General features: G+C 43.0%; 1 protein-coding gene across 6 annotated transcripts in view; it reads right to left on the bottom strand.

The window, feature by feature from the left end:
* The window catches only part of LOC116322237 (transcription factor COE3), a 67,565-nt gene extending 43,552 nt beyond the window's left edge, over window positions 1-24,013 (bottom strand). For all 6 annotated transcript variants that reach the window (XM_031742263.2, XM_031742266.2, XM_031742264.2 and 3 more), the window contains exons 1-6: window positions 23,311-24,013; window positions 22,865-23,021; window positions 22,492-22,555; window positions 22,160-22,215; window positions 20,200-20,273; window positions 18,444-18,512 (exon numbers count right to left, since the gene is read on the bottom strand). In XM_031742263.2, coding sequence (XP_031598123.1) covers window positions 18,444-18,512; window positions 20,200-20,273; window positions 22,160-22,215; window positions 22,492-22,555; window positions 22,865-23,021; window positions 23,311-23,441 — 551 coding nt within the window. In that variant the 5' untranslated portion in view covers window positions 23,442-24,013. The remainder of the gene's footprint in view (window positions 1-18,443; window positions 18,513-20,199; window positions 20,274-22,159; window positions 22,216-22,491; window positions 22,556-22,864; window positions 23,022-23,310) is intronic.
* Window positions 24,014-24,248: the final 235 nt, after the last annotated feature.

Genomic DNA, 24,248 nt, shown 5'->3' with positions numbered 1-24,248 from the left:
ACAGTTAAGGGAGTGAGGGGAGTGGGAGGCAGCCTCGTTCCCAATTAGAGTCGCCTCAGGCAAAACTTTAAAGAGGAGATCAATCCTACAGATCGCTAAACTGATCCTGTCACAGGCTGGGGATATTTAAACCGTGGTGCAGAGCAGAGCGGTGCAGGGCAGTTCTCAGTACAGTTTGACTGTGTGTGCTAATGACTTGGGGGTAGGCTCTCTCACCAGGACACACACCCCACAGCGAGGAGGCCGTGATTGACGGGTGAAATCGGACCTCAGCTGCAGTTCTCGGCACAGTAGGGGCCAGATGGGGAAATAGTGATTTGCGTTTTTTAGTATGCAGCGCCTGCACTTACGGATATTCCCTAATTGTCTCCCTTACTTACCTGTGAGGCTGTTTCCCATCACAGATGCAGAGTACATTTCAAATTAACCCAGGATGTTTTGATTTTTTTTCTCACTCTACACCTTTGAAGCAGACTTATTAAAATGTGCCAGTGGGGCTCATCCCTGTCCATCTACTCAAGGTAAAAAAGTTAGTTCTCACTAATGTCGAATGGACTAACAAGAGTTGAATGAAGCAGGTGTTGTGAAGATGACACCAGAGTTTATTCGCATCGTCAACTCATGACATCCCGCTGAAGCGCCAGATACCACATCTTTGACTACAAGTGAGAAACATGCCTACTCCAACTCCCAGGCATACATTGGTAATGTGTAATGAGCTACTGAGCTTTCTGCAGCTGCAGAGGAGCTGCACATTTAAATGAGCGAATAATGTATTCTGTATATCACTGAGATTTCTGCGCGGGAATTAATCATGATCATAAAAGCCAAAGACAAAACAATATACCCGGGCCACTGCTAAATTGTTGTGATCTAATGTAAAACAAATTCATTTTTCATGCCATTAAAGATAAAGAAAATCTTAAAAGGTTTGGTTTTGCTTGTCTGCGTCTCTTATTGAGAGTCATTCACTTTCAACTTTATTTGCGGATTATTGCAAATCCCCGGTACAAATCATATCATGAAATCATGTAGCTGGGACATTGGATGTGTTCTGCTAATGCTCAAGGAAGATCCCCTGAGGGAGCCATTGAGTGGGGGAGAAGGAAAAGAAAAAGAAAGACGGGACTGAGGCAGAAAGAAAGAGGGAAAGCAAGAGAGAGGTGGAGAGCAAGCTACAGGATGGAGGAAAAAGAGAGAGGAGGGCGCGAAAGAAAGACAGAGAGGAGGGGAGGGCGGCAGCAGTCAAGCTGCACTTTATCCTGACAGATCTCCTTTACACACTAATTTCCTTGTTAAAGAAGAGAAAATGGCACTCAATCCGGAGAAATCCTTTTCTCCTGGAGCAGGCCTGTCAGCTGAGGGATGAGTGGATACAAGCGTAGCTTTCCTCCTCAGGCTAGCTCCCCCTGGCACACAGCAGCTAGGCTACTGCTCACAGCAGAGCTCTCTATCTATAGCCATAATTAATACACCATCAGAATATAATGAACCATACCATGATACATGAATTTCAGTGGATGCTGTCGACAGCAGTCATTTAACCGCGCGCTGGAAATCAAATGTGAAGTGAATTGATTTTTTGATCATGTCATCTCCATCACAAATGGCAAACAAATCGTGTACAAACATTTCATGCTCAGTTGCTGTTTATAAACAACCCCCATGACAAAATAGTAAGCCTCCACCCCCCCCCACCCCCACCCCGCCCCCTCTACCCCTTGCATTCCGAGTTACCGGCAAAGACAATAAAATCCAGCAAGGGCACCTCTTTCACCGGAGCATATTTATCACTGAATTTGTAATTCACCAAAGTGTATTAGCTCGGATTTGAAGAGGGGAGAAAAGAAAAGCCTCTTTTATTTTAAGTCAGGGGTGTTAGCTGTTCACTCTGGATGTTCTCATCTCCCAAGATTACTATTCGCGGGGTGTGTGTCAAGACTACTTTTCAGAAATCTCGGTAACAATTCAGATGCGATCGATAAGGAGTGACAGTTTATTCTAAGGCTTAGCACAGGCCAAGAAAAGAACGAGTGAAGCATCAAGTTTAGAGGAATGAATTTGTTTTGTATTTGATTTTTCCATTAAATTTATCACCACTTTAACTCTCCCTTTCCCCCCTCCTCTCCTTCTCACTCTTTCCCTCTCACTTTCTCCCTCACTCTGTCACTCACATCAACAACAAGGCTGTAAACGGCTGTCAATTTCTCATCTGTGATTCCCATGTCTTCATTTTCATCCATTTTTGATTGCTTCACACCCTATACCTATGGTGCTTTTAGTGCTCATCGGTGACCTTGCGAGATGATGGGGGAAATTATAAAATACATTTTCAGTGGCAGAGTGACGGTGCCCTTTGTAACACTTCATCATATCTGCTGTGGACGGAAAATAGTTGAGAAACATTTTCTTACACAACTGCCTAATGCTGGTTTGGCCCAGAATCGTATGGTAAATCTATTACCACTTTGTCAAGAGAAACCACTTGAGGTTTCCCACAGTGTAGCAGCAGGCAAAGTGGGAAATTGTAACCCTGAAACTGCTGTCCGATTTCTCTTATTAAAGTGTTTTCAAAATCTTCTCCCTTTTTGGATTTAAGGGTCACTGAGAAAGCCAATCAGAGGGACAGGCCAGTCAGAAAGCCAGCGGCGTGAACAGGACAGGAACCAGCTGATGAAATTCATCCATACTTCTCACTTATGATGACATGATTGATTTTCCCTCAGAGTGCTCAAATGTAGGATTGTCTTCCTACCCCCATCTCCTCCTCCATCCCGCCTCAATCTGCCCACCCACCCGCCAAGCCAGCAGCTAATGGATAAAGCCTCTGTCTGTCTCAGGCATGGCGGAGAGTTGACGAGTGGAAGAACAACTGCAACGAATGAAGGGTGAAATCTGAGAGTGCAATTTTCCGTCTGTCAATCTCCCTTCAAGAGAACAAGTTGACCACCAATCAGGGGAGTCGATTCGGGGCTAGCGGTTGATGGGAGCATTCTGAGTGACAGCATCATGTCACTACATTAACACAGCAATGAGAGACATAAAAAGGAATTTTTTGAAGGGCCCGGCCAGTTTCCAGCGATTTCTGGATGTGATTCGGGGGGTTGGGACCATACTTTTCTGCCTTAACAAATGAACTAACTGACAGGTTAATGCATAACATATCACTCTATAATTCATGCTTCTGAATTTGGGAGACTCCTATCATCCACTAGGTGCTTCAAAATACAACCAATTAAACTTTACTTAATTATTAAAGTTAGAAAGTGAGGGAGAAACATGCCTTAAAAACTCTTGCTTGCAGTCAATTACGATAAAACTTTAATGAGCCTGGATAGAGAGCCATAAAAACTGATAGCCTCTGTGTCATGAATTATATATCCATATCGATTTTGTTGCTTTGCTATAAGAATTGCAGGTAATCGTATGTTACCACATGTAAAGTGCACTTCCCTAGTGAGGATAAATATTAACTATCAAATATATATGAGGTGTGTGTGCATTTATGACCAAGCTCATGTAGAAAATGAAGAGCAGAGATGTCGAGGCGAGGGCCACTGGGAATGGATGAAGGGTGCCATTTCTGACAGTAAGAGAGACCCTTAGCGGCGCTGGCTTGATATGTTACCTAGTTAGCGTCACAGAGAGAGGAATAAATAGTTCTTTATTATTTGTGGTTGCCATCATGTCTCTCCTAATAGACAGGCTATACTGAGTTTAAACCACATTATCCTCTGCGAGACCATTGCAATTACTCTTGAGAGCTTGGTCTGATGTGTGGATAAGGCAGGTCGCCCATGTCTTAATGAACACAAACAATGTGAAATGGAGGAAGGAGCAGTGGGGGGAAAGATAATGGCAGGGGAGGGCTTGTTTTAATAGAGACAGCACTAAGTTGTTTGCTATGATCTATGCGAAGTCTGAGAATGCTGAAAACCTCCACTGTTAGTTTGTAGAGATCTTTTTTCATGATCCTATTACCCAATAAATCCACACTCGCTCCTCTGCATTTTGCTGACAAGCAGCAGGCACAAATCCTGTTTAGAAGACCTCCAGTTGTGGACTTGTGTGTCTTGCTGTCATTGTCGTGCAGTCCTGCCTTGTTGGACACTCACAGGGGTTAAAGGGCACCAAACTGGATCACTGTGACGCCCAGCACGAGCAATATCCCCAGCACAAATGGCTCAGCGCTGGATTAATTGATAAACTGCCGCTCCACTTCATTAGTCAGACAGACCAGGCTTAACGAACGAACACAGAGAGAGTGTCACTCTGAATATGTTAATCATGACTAGCCATTACGGGGCTCTTCCCTCTACCTCCTTGTCTCAGTCTACAAAGACCGTGGATATGGAATCACTTCCGACCGTCTGTATGCTTGTAGTGAGCAAGGCTATTTATCAGTGACAATGGAAAAATAACAGGAGACAGACAGACACAAGAGTGGTCCTTGGTGTTATTGAATATAAATATATAATAACCATGTAAAAAATGCATCATTTGGCCTTTTCACAAAGGCAGTTGTAATATAGCGCTAGGTGAGCACTGTACTTGACGTACACACTGGAGGTGAGGGTGTCAGGGGAGAGCTCGCTGGAGAGAGAGGAGGTTTTTATTGTTGCCCAGCCCTTCCGCTTAAGTGCACATGGCTGGGAGGAAGCCGGGACCTCCAGCTCTGACCTCTGCGCATGTATATTTAATAGGCCATCAGTTGGCCGGGGCAGCGCTCTGATCAGGATTCAGAGAGGGGCTTTGAACACCCCTGTGTATTCCTGAGCGTGCAGCCTCAAGCTGCTCTCCCCAGCTGTGTCAATCCGACAGCACTGTTACAGGCACCCAGACAAGGCGCTGGGCACTCCACTGCTACCGCCTAATGACTACAGAAAAGAAAAAAAAAAAAGAAGCAAAACAAACACAAAAACAATAACATTTGGCGTATGGAGCTCTGCTACCATCTAATGAGTGGTTTAAAAAACAGAAATATTACACCAGCTGATATACTGTAGGGTGCGTGGAATGCGTTCGGATTACATCAGCTATACTATACAATGCTATGTTCCCCTTAATAATAACAAAAAGGCAATCTCACGGTGACTGCACTACACACGCTGGTAACGATTGAAGAAACAAGACGGCAAACAGAGAAGTGCCACTCGTGTGTCTTTTCTTCTAACAAGGTATCACTACTCTTTGAATCAAATCGGCTTTGTGTGCGGGTGTGTGTGCATGCGTGTGTGAGCGCATGAATGTCACAGCGCGCGCAAGTGTGTGCATATGCGTGTGTGTGTGTGAGGGCAGCTTAACGAGGGTGGTTCATTTGACAGGCAATTAGTTTGCGGAGCTGCTATTGACAGCCCCTGTGCTTGTGTTTGTTCAACAGCTCTGGGTGAGTTCCACGCTCCCTGGGCTACGTGACAAAGCACCTCCGACAGGGAGCTCCTGATCTCCACCGGGGCTCGGAGGCTCACACTGTGAGGGGGGTGGATATGTGACAGCCTAGCAGAGAGAAGAGAGGAGAGAGAAGGGGGAGAGATACAAAATCCACAAGGGTCTATTAGGGGGTTGTTGCAAGTTAATGTAGCTACAACACACTTTTTGTGTTGTATTTTGAAAGGCCTGAGCAATGATGTTGTCATTTGTTGTTTGATTGCGGGGATAGCGGAGGGTAATCTTAGGAGACGCACAGGCTCTCACACTACATGCACACACATAAAAATGCAGAAAGAGAGGAGACGAGGAGGTGGGGGGAAAGCTAGAGGGAGATGGAGGAGAGGAAAAATATAACAAGATCCAAACACTCTTTTATCCTCGAAAATCCCATATTCTAATGCAAGGGCCCATCCCTCTTTTAGTTGCAACCGTTTCGTTTGTAGAGCCAAGCTCCAATCAATATCATTATTTTCACAGAGGATCGAAGTGCCTTCACCGAGTTAATGGGGGATTGAGGTGGTAAACGTTTACCCTCTCACTGTCAGCAGAGCAGTGGTCCATAGTGGGCCCAGATGACAGCACTGGCCCCACTGTGGACACACTATGTGGAGATGTCCTGTGGGTAGACAGGCTGCATGGACTGTCAACCGCCTGCCATGCCCTAGATGGCCTAACATATCAGCCACTTGAGTTAGAGCAGCAGCATGGGCTCTGACTTCTGCTGGAGCTAACAGAAACAAAACGGCCAGTGCAGGCAGCAGCATTACTGCACCGCTTGACACTGTTATTGTTGATACGAGGAAAACCGGAATTACACTTTGCTTTTCCTCAATTTATTTTATGATTCGAGACAGCGCTGATGTAGTTAAGTAAAATATTAACATGTATTAGTTTTTGGACAGCACTCAATGCTGTTTGTGACTACGGATCAGCTGTTCTGTCGGATTTTTGAGAAATGAGGACTAATCTGCAGCTGGCAACAGCAAAGCAAATTCTCTTGTATAGCAGCATATGCTAAATAGCTCTTCAAGCGTGCAGATGCATTGCTGTAAAATACTTCTCATGTCTGCGTATCTGCATCTCCCAGATGGGTCCCAAGCTGTGCCAAACTGCATCTCATCAACTGCTATGAACTATGGCATCACATGACCACAGGAGATATGTGGAGTCCTATTCTGTCTTGCCTTGGCACAACGTGGTCAAGCGATGCATCATCGGTGAGCACACACTTTGTCAAAAATGGGACGAAGGTGAAGGAAAAAAGGGAGGCAAGGGAGAGACGTGCCTTTTCTGCTCAAACTGTTGAAGTTCTGTTCAGTGAGCAGAAGAAAAGAACAAGACTTTTGTCTATGTTTTTTTTCCACTTAAGAAAAAAAAAACGACTAATCAGCAGAGTTTGAGTTGATTTGGGTTTGCACGAGGGTGTGACAGAGCAGTGAAAGATTTCATGGGACGTTGCCCCATGATTCATTGAGTTATTGGTTTCCGCCCTGTTTTAATCGCTGACGGGCCCGAGCCAAAAAATCTCGGAGGATTCCGGAGAGTTCTTTTCTCCACCGTTCAGCAGAATGGAATTTGGTCTGCAAGTGCCTCACGTCATTTGAGGCGTCCTTCACAGTTTCGGGGGCCCTAATTCAAACCACATGGAGGCCAGCGTCCGGTTACGGACCTCTGCGAGAGAAAAAAAAGGACATATTCCCATTGGCTGCATCAGGACGGGAAATGGAGTGTCTTGATGGAAAAAGATAACAAACAGATCTAAGTGGGAGTCACAACACAGCCTAAGCACAAACATATTCACATGCATAAATATACATACACATGTACGTACACGAGGACATATACAAATATACATGCATATACACAAATACACACACAGACTGTGAAACATACACTTGGGCCTGCAAAAGCTGTTTGCTTGACATGATGGAAGAATGAGCAGCAGGCTCTGTAATATTGCTCCTATTCTTCATTGACAAGCATATATATTTTTTGCTGTTCCCAACTGACTTTGCAGCGCTGAACTCCATTTATGAATTATCTGACATATTTCCTGCTATTTTTTTGACAGGAGTACTCAGAGGAAATTTCAAGGCACCTTTCTCCTGACAAGTAGAAATATCAATATTTGAATAAATTGCAGATTTGGATCTCCTCACATGGATGCTCTCCAGCAAGAGTGTGTGTGTATACGACTGCATGAATGTGTGTTTGTGGATGTGTGTTTTGCATGTGTGTCTGTGTTTGTGTGTGAGTGAAGGGAATGGGAAGGGGTTTGTTTCATTCTGTTACCACGGTCTTATCCCCCTGAGCCCGCAGGCAGAAATCTGTATGCAGCATTTCATTAGGAGGGAGCTCGACTGAGTGACATGTGAAGCACACCTCGCCGTCGACCTGATGAAGTTTACTTCTCTCAAACGACAAAAAGCCACTTTGTAGACTAGCCCTTTTTTCCACTGAGGAAGAGAGGGGGTGATGGCTGAGCACCAATAAAAGAATCATGAATGTTGTTTCACAGAATGACAGGCCTATCTGTACACAAATATTTCTCTTCGAGAAAAATGTAAGCTTCAGAGCTTTTTTTTTTCTCCTCTCCTCTTTTTAAAGTAGATTTGACTTGATAGAAGTGACAGTGTTCAAAATATGATCACCTAAATTCTAAGCCTTGTAGAAAAAAGGCTGACAAGAAGCACAAAAAGGAGGCTAGAAACAGATTGTTCTTATCTTACAAAAGTGGCAAGTTTTATGTGAGGAAAACAGCATTTCACCCAGTGAACTAAATAATTTACAAACAAATACACCGTTGTCCTACAACCTTGATAAATACACAGTCTCTGTATAAGAGGTCAATGTCAAGCATCCATAACACTCAGTGCTGTCTTCTTAAAGCTCCTGGTGTTACGTATGAGAGACTTCTGCCTATCTGTCTCACTCTGTTTAGCTGCAGTAGCTGCCATGCTGTCTGCATGTCTCCTGCTGCCGCTGATAGATCACTCTCCTGCCCACCCCTTCAACTTACCCCTCCTCTCTGCACCCCGCCATCATTTCAGGGAGCTTGAGAAATGGCTTAGCCATGTGAGGTTACTCAGGTACCAAAGAGGCTGTGACCCTTTGACCCCCAGATCTGACCTCCCTGACCTGAACCTCATACTTTCTCCCTCTCCCCCCCCAAAAAACAAAAACAAATCTAATGCACCTTAGCTGCTCAAAGAAAATCACAAAGCTTTATATCAACGTGGCGCTTTGACAATCATCTGTCCACATGACCTGCGATTTCTCCGACAGGGTCTGCTTGACACTTACAATAGAGAGGTGACGGCACGCAGGTTGTCCATCTCTCGCCTCGCCTGCCCTTATCTCCTCTCCTCTCCATCTCTCTCCGCACTCCGCCTTGTGTGCACAACTTAATAACCAAGCAAGGGGTAGATTCCCATTATGGAAACCCTGGAAAATGGCCCGGACATTTTCCCCCATATCTGGGATCTCCATCTGGAGGACGCACTCTCGCTCTCGCTGCCCCCCTTGTCCAATCTCTGTGTGTGTTCTGGTGAGCCTACGCTGCAGAGATGGCTTTCACTCTCCACTGGCTACAATGAGATTGGCGCACCAGGTTGACTCTATTCGAATCGACAACCCATTTCAATAACGTAACAAAACAGAACAGAGTGGTGATGCTGAATAAAACATTTTTGAGGGGTGCCCAGGGGGCAGTGTGGAGGTCTTAAATGATCTAAATCTGTAAAATTTTGAAACACTTTAGCAGACACATACATTTACGTAGATATAATCTAAAATAGTGTCAACTTAAGAATAGCAGGTGATTCTCGCTAGCCTGAGCTGTATGTCAGTACGGCTCTTCTCCAATCAGGCTTCATAGCTAGACTATGCGGTTAATAGACTAATAAAGATTACACTGAGGTCAGCAAGTCACTAATCCCTGGCATTATTAGTAAAAACAAAGCCTACAGCTTTGCGCTATGCACCTTATCCCATCTGAGTGCCTATGCACGTGCATAAAGTCCGAACATAATATGTGTGACTTAAACCATACAATGAGAAGAGAAAATAAATATGCTAAGAGCAGCAGGGGTGGACCATGCCGGGCCTCTGTGGACCTATGTCATCACTCCCTCTGGTCTCAGCTACACTCCCCACCCGAGCGAAAGGTTCAGTGATTACGGAGGCTCAGCTTCCCTCTAAGAAAGCAAACCGGAGCTGCAGTCCAAACAAGGCCGAGCCAGCAGCGAGGGAGCACTGCTGCACCAGGCAGCTCAGGTTTACCGTCGCCTCCGACCTGGCTGGCCCCGGGGCTTGCATTAGTCCCCAGCCCAGCCTCCCTAGGACAAACAAACAACCACCACTTACACAGTCAGACGAGCAGTGAGGCAGGGAGAGCTGGTGCCACCAGCACTGTGTGGAGGGGAACCTGACCCAATTGGATTTGCTTTATCACCCCATATAATGACTCCCAGACTGGCCTGTTCCAGTGGTCGAAAATAAAAGATTACAAAAAATATCTGCCTGCCTGCCATTCTGAGTTTGGCCCAAAATGGGCAGTTCCCCCAAAACAGATGGGGAGGCATCTCAAAAATGTTCTCTGCCTCTGGGGACATGTGGTTTTCCCCATCATTATATAACTGTAAACTCCTGGATGTCAGAGATTGGGGATAATAACTTTCAGATGTTGGCAGCCCGGGCCAAAGCTGGGACCTGCTGGATGGGAACAGTTATTTGGCAGAGAAGAGGAAGTCCGAGAGATTAGGACTAAGATGTGACAGGGAGGAAAGTGGATCTGGATGGAGCTCAATAGGTCCTGTTAGTCTGTTCCAGTGTGTTCGGTGTTGTATTGGGTCCTAATGATGACCGTGTGGAAGGCAGGGGCCCAGCGTGTGTGTGCGGGTGGGATAGAGAATGAGACATGAATTAATATCAAACCGCAGGAAATCATGTCATCGTGTTAACACGCTGAAATCAAGCTCAAGCGATCCACCACTTTTAGCATTCCATTTCAATTTTCTGAAAGATTTGATATGACAGTTTTAGCACTCCCCACTGCAGTGCAGATGTGCCACTAATTCAGAAACAGACACACCTCCTTCAATAAATGAGTCCTTATAGAAGTGTCATCCTGTTAAACCATTTTTATTGGTTTGTCTCACATGAGCAGGAGAGGATCATTGTTCACTGCAGACGTGGTTGCTGGTTGCTCGCGTGGTCAAGGTTTGGTCACTTAAACTCGCACTCCTCTAATGAAATGAAACATCTCTTCATATATATTTTTTTATATATTCCAGCTGGTCGCTGCATGGTAGAAAGAACAGCCCTGTTTTTCTTCTTTTTAAATTTTTTTCCCCCCTTTACTTTAAAGTATCGATCGCAGTGCTGAACAAGCAGAGGAGTGTTTTTTATTGTAAATCAATACTGATCGATCTGCAGCCTGGGTGTTGAATATGGATCAATATCACACCAGGCTGTGGAGGAGATCTGATTTCAATTGGCAAGAGAAGCCCACAGCAGGTTTCCATCAAGCGGTAATTCAAGACATGGGAACATAAGTCAGATGGATTGATATAGACTAGCCAGGACCTTTCTTGCCACTGAACCAGCACAAGGAAATTTCTGTCATATATCATTAACGCAGTTGGGGCAGGCAGTAAAAAAAAGATGGGGAGCAGAGTACCTCAATGACCCTCAATGAAGAGCTTTGGTCAAACACTAAAAAAATATGCCATTATTACTGTGAACTTTATGATTTTTATAAAGAAAACCCAGAATAGAAAAACAACTGAAACAGTAAAAGCTGAATATCTACTCTCTGTGCACACACACACCACAGTGTGGTCATATTCTGCAGAACTCCTGGTACTGATTATGCAGAGGTCAAGCTGAGATTCATACTGTAAGCTGTTATTAATTTACTGAACAAATGTCCTGCAGAAAAATCTGGTGCATGGTGAAATGTTTTTAGTACACTTATCACAGGGTCGATCTTTATTAAACCTGCACATTTGTTTAATTTACCACAGAAATGAGACACATAATATCATTTAACAGCACACGTGTGTTGCAGAGGAGCATCGAGCATGTGTGTATGTTAAAAAAGCTGGTCACCTGGTTCATTCATCACTTGTTTGTGATTCCTGAACAGAGAGGCACTGTTCCAAATGACAGCATTGTAAAACAATAAAAACAGAGCTATAGTTAGAAATAACTTGTCACTTTTAATAAATGACACTGGTTCAGGGTTCTTTCTCTGGGGCTTCTCCTCCGATACATCCCAGGCACCCCTGGGGCCAACAGAGCAGCCAGCAGACCAGCTCGTTTCCCCGAGGTAACTGATGACCCTATCCCTGAATTCCCCCATCTTTGTCCTGTGACCTCACACCAGCGGGAGCAGGACCATGTCCGATGAAATCTTCAGACTGCTTCCCATCCTAATCTAGCCTGTGTCACACTACAAATTGCTACATTCAGAAAATGGAAAAAGATTGCGGTGGTGGTGGAGGGAGGGACTGACAGAGGTAGGGAAAAAAGGAAGGATGGGCAGGGAGGGGGAGCGGAGGAGTGTGCATCGACAACCAGTCCCCTAAGAAAAATACTTGAGGAAAGAACGACTCGGGAGATCCCAACATGGAATCACATCTCAGCGAACATATTGATCTGATTTACAAAACCTCCACTCTAATGCGAAACAAATGGCGTGGGCGTGAACTGGTACTTAACCATAAAACCCCAGCATTACTCCGTCTCCGATGAAATACCACATATATCCCTCACCAGGGCCTAATGTGCTGTTTTACGGCCAGATACGACTGAGGTTGACCCAACAGTTTGTTTGACAATTAGGGGAAACCTAATAAGGATTGAATGGGAGTAAGAACATGCCAAGAGAAAGAAAGGAGACCCTTTTTCAACTGAAAAAATAGCACAAAAAAAGGAAAAAGAAAAAAAAACACACATAGGTCTGAGTGACCTAAATGTGATTCACAGAATCAGGAGCTGTTCGACAAAGATCTTGCGTCATTAATGCTTTAAGGAACCAAACAACATCATCACAACAGCTACAAAGTTTAATTATAAAGGAGAGCTGCTAAATATTTGAAAAAGAGTGGCATGTTTTATTTACCTCAGATTTAATTTCAATAATGTAGGATTTTCACCACGGTGGCTTATTGCAGCAGTGTGTTGGGGAAGAGTGAATAAATCTCGATAGAGCGTTTTCGCTCATAATATCAAAATAAATGATCGCTCCGCAGCTTGAGATGAAAACTATGTAAAAACAAGTCGGCGAATAAAGATGGCAAACTTTAACAACATATAAAGACATACACCCCAAAAATAAAAAAAAAAGGAATAAATAAATATAAAATCTTTGATAACCTTTTCTTACTCCTCTTCGTCTTGTGTGTGTGTGTGTGTGTGTGTGTGTGTGTGTGTGTGTGTGTGTGTGTGTGTGTGTGTGTGTGTGTGTGTGTAACTGTGTGTATACAAGGTCCAATGTTGCTCTTGGCCCAGCATTCATCCCATCACCCCAGCTCTGGCCTTGTTTCTGTCAGCAGTGAACCAGGGGAGTAAAAAGTGGAGGGGGTGGGTGGTTCGGGCAGCTAGAGAAGGAGAGAGGAAGAGAAGGAAAGAGGGAAAGAGAAGGGGGGTGGGGTTGGAGGGGGGGGAGGGGTTGTCTCAATGGACAGATGGACTGCTCTTTCTCAACACATGTGGAACCATGTTTCGTCTTTCACTGCCGTCAAGCTGGAGCCGAATCCGTCGCTCTGTTGGCCCGCGCCACTTTCGTACTGCACACCTCTCTCTTTAGCACAGCACACACACACACAGACACACACGCGAGTGTGTGCACACACTCCGAGATGCAGGTACACACACAAAACACATGCACACACGCCACACAAACATCTCCGTCTTTCTCTGCACACATGTTAAAGTCATCACCCCTGCTCAGCGCTAGTAAAACACAACACCCCCGGCTTCTCTGCTGTTGTCAAGTCTTGCCATTAGCTGATGCCACTGGGGAATCCTACCCTAGTGAGGTGGGTCTCCCTCGGGAACGTCAGGCACCACGTTACATTCAGCCGCCACTCATGTGAACCCAAACATGTGAGCATAATTTGGAAAATATCATTTATACTGTGCGTCTTTGTACGTGTCTTGACATTTACAAACTGCGATAAAACCGACATGAGGGAGGAGGGAATAGAAAACAGGGCGAGAATAATTTGAGGTAATGTTTTGCTTAGTGAACAGTATTACCCAATCCTGGATGTTGGAGCACTGGGAAGGAGGTTCTGGCTCTGGGGCTGCAGAGAGGGTCTGGGTTTCATTTCTCGGCAAGTGCAAGCCAAAGGAGGGCTGCCAAGTACAGCTTTCGCTCTCAACACTTCCTGCTCTTCCTACTCTGGCTCGGGAGGAGACAGGCTTCACTCAAACATCACGTCGACTTAGGCAGGGGTGGCCAGTTTATTCTCCCATTTCTCAATGGGCGTGAAAAACTCACATCTGTCACACGAATTACACCAAACACAGCCATAAATCCAACAGCAAGATGGATATTTTATTAAGCCGCAAATAATAAGACATTTGCAGGTGTTTGCATGCGTGTGTAAATATAATAACAGAGCATTTCCTATACATGTTAACAGCTTTAAATGACTCACTGTAAAATCTAAAGATCCCACAGCTCAGCGGTATAATGTTAAAAAGAGAAAAAAAAGTAACACCTGCAGCAATCAACTCTAAATCAAAACAACAGTGACCCTATCCACTGCATCATTTTCATTATGGATGGTGGGATGGTGTTAGATTAACACTACCTACCGAGTGCCATCTTAATTGCCCCTCTGCAGATGCAGTGAAAACATGTCATTTAGGCACTTCATAAACAGACTTCTCTTTGCAGGTTATCAAGTCAGCCGCTCAGTGAAAACACACCCTCTTTTCCAATGCTGATGTGCAATTAAAATGGTTTTAGAAATCCTCTTTGACAGTCCAGGGCTTAGCCAAAAATGTAAATGACATTAAAGGAGACAATGAATTTAATTTTGTTTAATGTCCCCTTTCGCTGATTCTCATTTACATCACATTTCCACATAAAGGGCTGACCTTATAAATACTGGCATTTGTTCAGCTTTTGGAGGTAATCACGGTTTTGCACAAACCAGATGGGAGCGCACAAATTTTCCGATTTGTTTCTTAGAAGGCCGAGGGAACCACATGCGAGACGTTCTAAGGCTGCGGTCTTTTGTTTCTGGTAAACAACTTGACAACAAGTCAAGTGCACTCTGGGAAATGACCTCGTAGGTGTTCCACAAATGAACGATAACGCAAAGTCATTTAGAAAATACAGGCTCACTAATGAGGGACATAACAGAAAGCTAAGCAAAATCTACATTAGGCAAAAATTTAATTGCATTAACACACGAACAGGTGCGGTGAGGCCTTTATAAATGAGCTAAATGAATAAAAGCCTCCCACAGCACAACCATGTGTGCTGACCAAAAAAAAAAGAGAGAAAGAAAGAGACAAGGGGAAAAATAAGGGGAAAAAACAAGTCAATGTCATGAATTATTCAGTGGCTGGGCTGCACTCCAAAGGTCAGTGCTCTTTGACCTTTGTGACAGGAAGTGAAAGGGAGGGCCGTAGCCGCTGGAATAAATGGAGCTGACATGCATAGATATGGTCCAGAATCTGTTTGTGAATGGCAGCGTAAACTAACACACCTTAAAAAAATCCAAATTCATACACATTTGCCGCGTGTCTGTTTCAATGCTACTTGCATAAATTGCTTGAGATCCCTGTGTAAAATGTGACCTTTGAACCCTGACAGGCAGAATGAGTCATTTTCTCTCCTCTTTCAACAACATGTGCCGTCTTATTACAAAATCCATGTGTAAGCCGGAACAATGTATCTAATCTTTCACACAAGAGAGGACAAAGTCAATATGCAAGAGAGTGAAGGCAGATACCCAACCAGAGGAGTCACCGTAAATTGAGTTATGTTTGGCTATATGTGTACTGTAAATGGGAAAACCATCTAATCAGATATTGGGTGCCTCATCACTATATTTCTAAAGACTTAAATTACCAGTTAAATCAGCCTACACTCCCACTTACTTTAAAGGACCATTAACTTATAAATGTGACAACTGTAGCACTGCTGGATTTATAAATGAGACATAGCAAAGCGTACAGCTATGTGATCATAGCAACAATGCTACAATTAGTGGCTGTTTCCTTTATTTAACAAGCACAGACTGACTTACTTTTTTTTTTTTAGTTTCTGGTTTGATGTCTGAAGAAAGGAAAAAGAGTGCTCATGCTCTTAACAGTGAATCGACTTTTTTGTAGAGCAAAATATGAACTGACTTTTGCAAAAGACACTGAAACTTTAGTAGCACATATAAACCCACCCAAATGCAGCAAAAATAGGGCCTTTCTTCATCCAAAAATGAATATGAATTATGCAAGGGCATCAAATTTAAGTGCTGAAATATTTAAAGACCAAGCAGTGCTGAAACTTTGTGACAGCTGTTGGGCCTATATCTAACCAACTTTTTTTTTTTAAAGAGAATCCTTCCTCTTCAAAAATCTGAGTGAAAATCTGTATCAAAACTCTGAGAGAAAATAGGGTAAACAGATGTCTGGCTTGACCGCAGGAAAATAGGACACATTTGGAATGATAAGTTTCCCAAACTCCGTTGGATATGCCAGATCCATGGGAATGCCAGTTAATGTCTTGCTAGATGCCAGCTAGCTGTGTGCGCTTTCCCCTCTTACCATCTGGGAAAATGTTACAGAGAATGAACGCCATCAATGATTCACTCCAAATCTGTTTCTTAAGGTTCGGCCATGCTACTGTTTCTCTGGGAAATGTGGCAGTGCTAGCTGGTTTTCATACTGTAATTGTAGACAGATGAGACGTGCCTGATTCAACAATCAAACCTCTCCTCTAGGTTTATGTCACTCAACTATGTTCTACTCAATTGGAAATAATCAGTTTCTGCCAGCAGCGACCGCAGCACAGGTGCCTGTAATGATGTGCATGAGAAAATGACAGATGTAACAGAAATGGCTGTAAAACATGGAAGCTTTAACAGAAAAGCTTACCCATATGCACAGCGGGAAAAGTCAAGTAATTGCAGTAAATAATCTTACATAGCAAGCCTACAGTGTGCTCTGGCCGTGTCCGTAACTCTTGCTAAACCCTGCAACCTTTCACAAGCACCCCTCTCTGCGAGCCTCCTTCAGTCACTGGGAACCTGTGTGGGTCTGTTAGGGTGAGCTGACGGGCTCATAGTTACGACATGGAGACAATGGGAGGGTCTAATGAGGAACATATGCTTTTGTGTTTCAACAGAGCTGCTCATTGTGCAAGGAAAGGGATACTCTACTCCTATTCAGACTTGTCACAATGAAAATCCGAGCCCTCCCTGAGCCAGTTGAGCTTACAATATCCATCCGCTTCTTTTTTCCCTGTTCTTTTTTTTCCCACCCCTCTTCTTGACTTTAATTCTCCATGCATTCATTTTGCTTATTGTACTTAAGTTACATGTTTTGTCCCGCAGATTGAAGAACAATGGCGTGCGAAACTCTAAACAGTAAAAGGCAGCAGAGCAGCACAAAGCAAACATGAAAGCGGCGGAAATCAGGAGACGTAGACGTCTCAAGTTATATGTTAATGTTTGCACTATCGCTGTCACTATTGTAACGAACAAATGCACCTGACTAATGAATTAAGAAATCCTTGCAATCCGGCGAGAAAAAAAAAGAAAGTCAAAAGCTATACTCTTACGATGCCCTAAAAAAAAACCCTCAATAGTTTTCTTGTACTTGTGTTGAGATACATTCAGCCACAGCAACAGCATGAACGACATACAAGCAGCACGCGTGTGTGTTTGAGGATGTGCATGCGTGTGTGTGGGTGTCTGTCTGTCTGCGTTTGTGTCCTTGTCTGAGTGTGCATCTGCGTTTATCTACATGTGTGTCTTTGTGAGCTTGACTTCAGACAGCAGTAGCTCTGGTAATCCATCCAGGCTCCCAGGGCAGCCAGCTCCTACTTCCTGATGCATGAGAAGCCGCTGGAGTGGAGTGGCAGCAACAACTGCTCAGCCCTATTTGATTACTAATAAGAGAGTTGTCCCCTCTGTCAGATACCAGGCATTCTCCACTAAGCAAACAGTGATTCCAGCTAGTCAAACATTAGCATTGCTGTCTCTCCCTACTACGTGGTGAGAGTTACATTGAGATCGACGCTCAAACTACACCCCCTACCTCACCTCTATATCCACCGAGCACACATAAACACACACGCGCGCACACCCTTGTACCGCCAACCTAAACATATTCACATTGACCAAGACCTATAGTTTCACAGTGTGAGGGAAAATGTCAACGCCTGGAAGAAGGCCATTTATTCTCCCACTTTATAAAGTGATGAAGGTAATATAAAAGTGGCAGATAACTAGCCTGAAGGTGCAGAACAAAACAGCAGACATAAAATGTTTATCCCTCCTAAAACAAAGCTTTAATGGCACCTAGCTCACAGCTAACTTGAACGAAGGAAACAGTCAATGAAAAACAACTATTGACAGTGTAAGCATCACTGTCATAAACAAAGAAAGGAAGCCAGCCAAATAAATGCGAAGTTGCCTAAGCTAATTAGGTGTATTCCCAGCATGATCCTCTAGTGATTGAACCACCTGTGATTGAACAAACCCTATCCAGGTGGTGACCGCCCCTCAGTGCACAGGTACTTGGGAAAGACGCCCCTCAGCCACTCACACAGAGTCACCCACAGTTCCCACACTGTGGGCTGTAAGATGCAAGTCAGCCCAACTGGGCCGTCTGGTACAGCGGGAGGGGACTAATTTGTTCACTAGCTCATCCGTGTGCCTGCTCATCCACTCAGTCACTCATGCATTTAGTCAGTCTGACGCTCACTCATTCACTTACTCATTCCCTGTTCGCAAACACAGAAAAGGAAAAAGCTGCACACGGCCTACCTGTCAATGATCACTGGGTCTGAGGGAGTCTCGTTCCTGTTTCCACAGCTTTTCTTGTCACAGCATCGGCTACAAAAACATAGAAAAGTGTGTTACAGGGCAAGCGATACTTTGCACAGTAAATACAAATAAATAAATAATGCACCAAAAAATAAAAAAATAAATCCATGCATGTATTACGCGTATCTGAGTGCTTTTGATATGGGGGGTAAAAATTACCATGAGATTTCCTTCACTCAATCTATCCTTTCCATTGATGCTGATGGCTGATAAAAATGGTGAAAACAACATGTTGTGTTGTTTGGCTTAGTGTTGGAGGGGAGGGGAGTGGGGATTGGGCCAGGAGGCAGGGGAGTCACTTTTCACAGCTTCAGCTTTTGTTTACCTCTAATTGCCAAGCTGCTATTTCTGAGGGAGATGCAAGGTGCCACCCTCAACCAATATTTCTGCGGGGCATTTATCAATTATGGCCTCAAAAGCACTAATCTATCTTCCACCACATGTTTCAACCATCTCCTCCCTAAGCCTATAGCTAGCTGCCTTTCACTTCTTTGATTGGGACTGGAATCAAAAAACAGCAAAAATAAACAAATACATCATCCCAGCTTCCATTTGAAATGAAAACATATAAACATATGTGAATAAGATTGATTTATGCCATATGGTGCAGAAAGGGAAAACAAAGATTTTGTGCAAAGCTACTGTCAGTCAAGCACGCGCTATTTAAATATCCCTGATTTACATGACTTTCTAGAAGCAATAATAAAAAAGTGTTTTATGGCTGCAAAGTACTGAGAAAAAATATATAATTCAAAAACTAGTTTATTACACGGCTAAAAAAAAATATGATTTAATTAGATAATATATCAAAAGAAAATTCTCATTATGTGTATCTTCTTATGTGATAATAGGCAGCAGTTCTAGTAGTTGTTTTATTCAGCAGCAAAATGCACTTCCCTTTGGAAAAAAAAAATATTACCTCTCGAGCACGACCATATTCAATGTGTCACAAATAAGTGATGGATGCTTGTATAAATTGAGCGTGAGTGATGAGTTTATGCATGGAAAAAGACAAATCATTCTCAGCTCTCATGCTGCACTTGCTCTCAACCAGTAACTTGAACAATGCACCGGTGCAACAAAGGAGCGGTTAACCGACAGTATCCGAATTCAATGTTCACAAAGCTCATGCTGAGCTCAACAATAACAACAAAAGGCGTTTTTCCTTTTAGTATCAATGACACCGCTGAATAGCAGCGCAATATGAGCGGAGATTTATGTGGTTAAATGACACTAAAAGGCTTGCTGATCATTGTTGACAGGTGGGATCAACCGAGAATTGAGTACAAAAAAAAGAAAAAGATGCATAGCATGCAGCATTAATGCATAACAGAAGACACATTGTCCCTGGCATGCTGATATACAATTCTTAAAATATAAGAACAAACTCAAAGATTAAAAAAACAACAACAAAAGCACAACTTATGTACTTTGTCACTGAGTGTTTATTACACATTCAGTTCCCCTTCACTGGAAAAGACAGTTCATTTTCACTGTCATATTCATATCAAAGTTGAATCACATCATATCAAAGTTAGAAATGACAGCAGCTCTCTCTCGCTCTGTGGCTGCTGAAGGACCACAGGACAGTTTTGGCTCGCTGCATCACATCATGAGTGTCAAAACTTATTGAAGGGGAGGGAATTACTTTTTGCTTGTATCTGCAAAATGGACAGAGCAGGAAAATAACGCTTACCTGCACATAATTTCATGAGTAAGAAGAACTCTGCACATTTCTGGATTCTTGTCTTGACCCTCATAAACTATGGCCTTTGAAACAGAATGAGATGGAAATAAAGTGAAAACACAGCCGTCGTTTTAAACACACACATCAAGAAAACTCTTGAACTCGCAAATAATTAGGCTACTGTTTAACAAAATAAATCAGGGCATGAACACAGGTGATGTTAGAGCAACACAATATAACAGATGAGAGCAAATACTGAATAGGAAATATGGTTCAAATAATCCCAACATTCCCCTGTGCTGTAAATTATACTGATTTATATAAACATAAATTACATGTCTAAATTTAACTATTAAAAATGCACAAATATCAACTTCTACATTTTTGTGGAAGCAATAGTAAAAATTTATATAAAAATAAAAGTAGCAATGCATATATTTAATAATAATCATAAACTGTATTTTTTATTAATCTGGATAATATGTGGCACAGACAGACAGAGGAAGAGAAAGAGAGAGAGGGGGGGAGACAGAGGGATTTTCATAAGGAGAGATCCAATAGAAGTGTCATCAATATGCTTATAATCTGGGGATATTTGGGGGAAAGTGTTAATGGGCAATCTGTTGTTTATTTTGAGCCGCTAACAATGATCTTTCTGTGGATAAAAAGCGGTGTCTGGCGGTACGGTTGAGTAATTTTTGAGCATTGGCTGAAACAGATGGCGTGGAGCTATCAGTTCTGCCGCTCTTCTCTCCCTCCCTCGATCCCTCCCTCCTTCTACCATTTCTAAGGATAGACACTTTACTCCCTCGTACGCTGAACCGGCACCGAGTGTAAATGCAAAGCAAAGCAACACATTATAAAGAAAATATTGCACATAATACCAAAAAATCTACATATATATAATAAATAAACCTGATAGGTTGCATTTAATTTTTACGTTCTGTTTGTCTAGAATTAAATTTGTATTTTTTGCCCCTGACTCTCTTTATGCCAACAGGAAAGAATGACTTTGAAAAAGTGACATATCTGAACCAGGTCGCATCACTCTCTCTCGCTTCTAAAAGCTGTCCTACTTGACCTGCTGTGTTTTTTTTTCCTCCTCTCTCTTCTTTTTTTTCGGGGGAACCGGGCGATTATCTATATTGGTTTGATTTATGTGGCTATTTGCAGCTGTAGAAACAGAAATCCATAAATTGCTTGTTCTGCGTCATTGACTCGGATCATTCGCACAGGAATGTTGTCTGTGACCAGTGGTCCAGGCTTCACGGCTCTATTCAGGAGGCTCTAGCTAAATCCTCTGTTTAATAATAAAACACGATATGGAAAGACGAAAGCGTGGCGTCTAATTTTATTTCCCCTAATCATAATTAAGTTCGGTAATCTAAAAAAAAAATACTCATAAACATTTTGGGAGGGTTATTTTTACGCTATGAAAGCCATTCACGTGTTTACACCTGAGCAGATTTTTTTTAAATGTCTATTTTTATAAATATAACATTTAAAGCAATTTAAAAAAAAAATATGTTTAGACCGTCACCTCTGACTCTTTGCAGGAAAAGTCAAATCGGATCATATGGAGCAGAGGTAGTGTTTAAATTTTAATGCTGGACAAACTGAACCTACAAAAAAAAAGACTCAACTCTGGCGAAGAGAAATTGAGTTTAGGGTCTTGCAATATGATATGGTCAAACGTAAACAGTCAAAATGGAAGCTGTCTCTTCTGATTACACCGGTAATTTGATTTTATTTTGTGCCACAACTGCATTTTGCAAGCAGATTTTTTTTTCTTTTTTTAGAAAACCGAGAAGTGTGTGTATGTATCTCAGGGGTGACGATTTTGCACGCCAAGTTAAGGTTTTGTTTGGCTTTTTTTTTTTTTTTTTTAGGTTTTTTCCCCACTTGTGAACCGTGGATGCGAGGCAAGGTTGCACTGTGCGCAGAAACAAGTGTAACAGCAGCAGCTTACCTGCTTCGTCATGGAATCGATTAACCGTATGTAAAGGTCCTGTTCTGTTCTGACGCCTGGGGAGAGAAAAAGAGGAGCACTTTTAAATTTTTGAGGAATTCTGGATAATGAATTTATGAAAATAAATAATAATAAAGCCTTCAAAAAAAGAGAAAAAAGTTGAACTTTTCATTAAAATCTAAGAGTTCAGACAGTGATTATAATTTTATAATATTATTATAATAATAATAATAATAATTATTATTATTATTAAGTGTGGTTTTACGCACACAGACAAACTCACTGATGCATTTTCACATGTTTGTAAAAATATTAAAGACAGTTTCACTCACCGTTGCTGTACAATAACTGTAGTTTGTAATGTATCCCATTGTTAGTTTTTTCACTGGTTGGTTCCTGCAGAAAACAACAGTTTGTGAAAATCAGCAATCAGGAAAACAACTGCCCATCACCACCACATGTCTGTGCGTTTAAAAATAAATTCAGAGTTTTGGTGCTAAAGAAGAGAAACGGCTTTAGATGCTAAAATGACCCTCTGTCATCAAGGAATTGAGTTTTTCTTTTTTTCCTTTTTTTCTTTTTAAAGAAAATCAATATTACACGTGACTTCCCCTTAGTAACCCATTGCCTATTTCTGAGTACATAATTTCGATACATGTGCTGATTATGTACAGAGGTGCATGTATTCTAAAATACGCCGCTTACTTTTTCTTTCTCCACAAAGTCCACAAAAGCTGTCCTTTCGATCTCCACGGGCTGACCCTGTCTGTCATACAGCGCCAGGACGAAATGGAAAAAATTGGATTTTCTGAGGTTGGAAGGGGGCTGCTTTTCATAATGTGCCCGTGCCAAGCCGACACCGCTGCGGGGAGAAAACAAGAGACCATCTCGGTTAAGCACCGGACACCGGGGATACTAGATGATGGAGAAGCTGATGGAAACATTGGAGATGCAGAAGCACGCTTGAGTACGGGGGAGATTTCTTGATTTGTCACAATAATGGGTAATCTGATGTAATGAAAGAAGGGAAAGCCGAAGGGGGGGCATTTATTGGGAGACCGTAATTGATACAGAGTATTCAGGGGATTGAGGGGTCGATATGATGAGGAGGGAATGCGTGAGAAAAATCAGATGCTTTTTGGCATGCGTACCTTTGGGCGGCTGTGTTTGCATCCACCACCCCAGCTGTGTGCATCCAGGAGCGGACCGAGTTCAGTCCACCCAGCGGTTCCTCCTTCATCGTCGTCCCACCCCGCGGTATAGTTTCCTGAATCCCAAACATTTAGGACAATTTGCGTGAAAAAGAGCCTCCTGCGAAATTAGGCAAATAAACGTCCAAGCGTGTTATCCTTCAGGGTTTTTTTTTTCACGGGATAAGTAGCGAGAGCCGATTCAGACTTGCGAGGGAAAACCCGGTCCACAGGTCTTGCCTCCCTCTTCAGTCCGTCCGATGTGAACAATTCTCAAAGTGCTGTACTTAGTTAGAGCGGTATCCACAGACTGGAAAAGTGAATTGTTCAATAGACAAGATTTTTTTGTGTTGCTATTGTTCCTCTGTTTTTTTTTTTCTCTTTTTCTTTTTTTTTGTGCTATTCACAGAAAAATCGATGGCAGTTGTTTGTGTTTGTGGGTGATGCTGCTCTCAAAGTGCCCACATCCCTGAAGCACCGCATCCAAAACCTTCAGGACTTCTTGTTGAATAAAAAACCCACTCCTGAAAAGGTGCTGCTGCTTCTCCACAAGACAAACACAGGCAAAGGCTGATCACCAGTGGAGGTGTTCCTAGTACACAGGAGAGGTGGATAAGGGGCCCTTTCGCGTCGTGCAGGATGGATGGGAACATGCAAAACTAAGCCCTCTTTCCCCGAGGACTGAAATCTTTCCCGGGAGCCAAAACTCTAAACCCACGGGAGAGGCGCTGTCAGAATATGACGCTGAAGGGGCGTGGTTTTGACCATATATGGAGCTCTGACGGTTCCTGTCAGGCAGTGGCGCTCCACTGTACGGGTACAGCCCTATAGTGCAGCAGCTTGAGAACACTCATTCGCTCCACTTTTCCTCTTGCTTAGGCCCTATATGTGGTGAGTTT

Source organism: Oreochromis aureus, linkage group 13 (genome assembly GCF_013358895.1).
Source record: "Oreochromis aureus strain Israel breed Guangdong linkage group 13, ZZ_aureus, whole genome shotgun sequence".
Classification (NCBI taxonomy): Eukaryota; Metazoa; Chordata; class Actinopteri; order Cichliformes; family Cichlidae; genus Oreochromis; species Oreochromis aureus.
The sequence above is the reverse complement of the archived record's forward strand: the minus strand, read 5'-3'. Positions and strand labels throughout refer to the sequence as shown.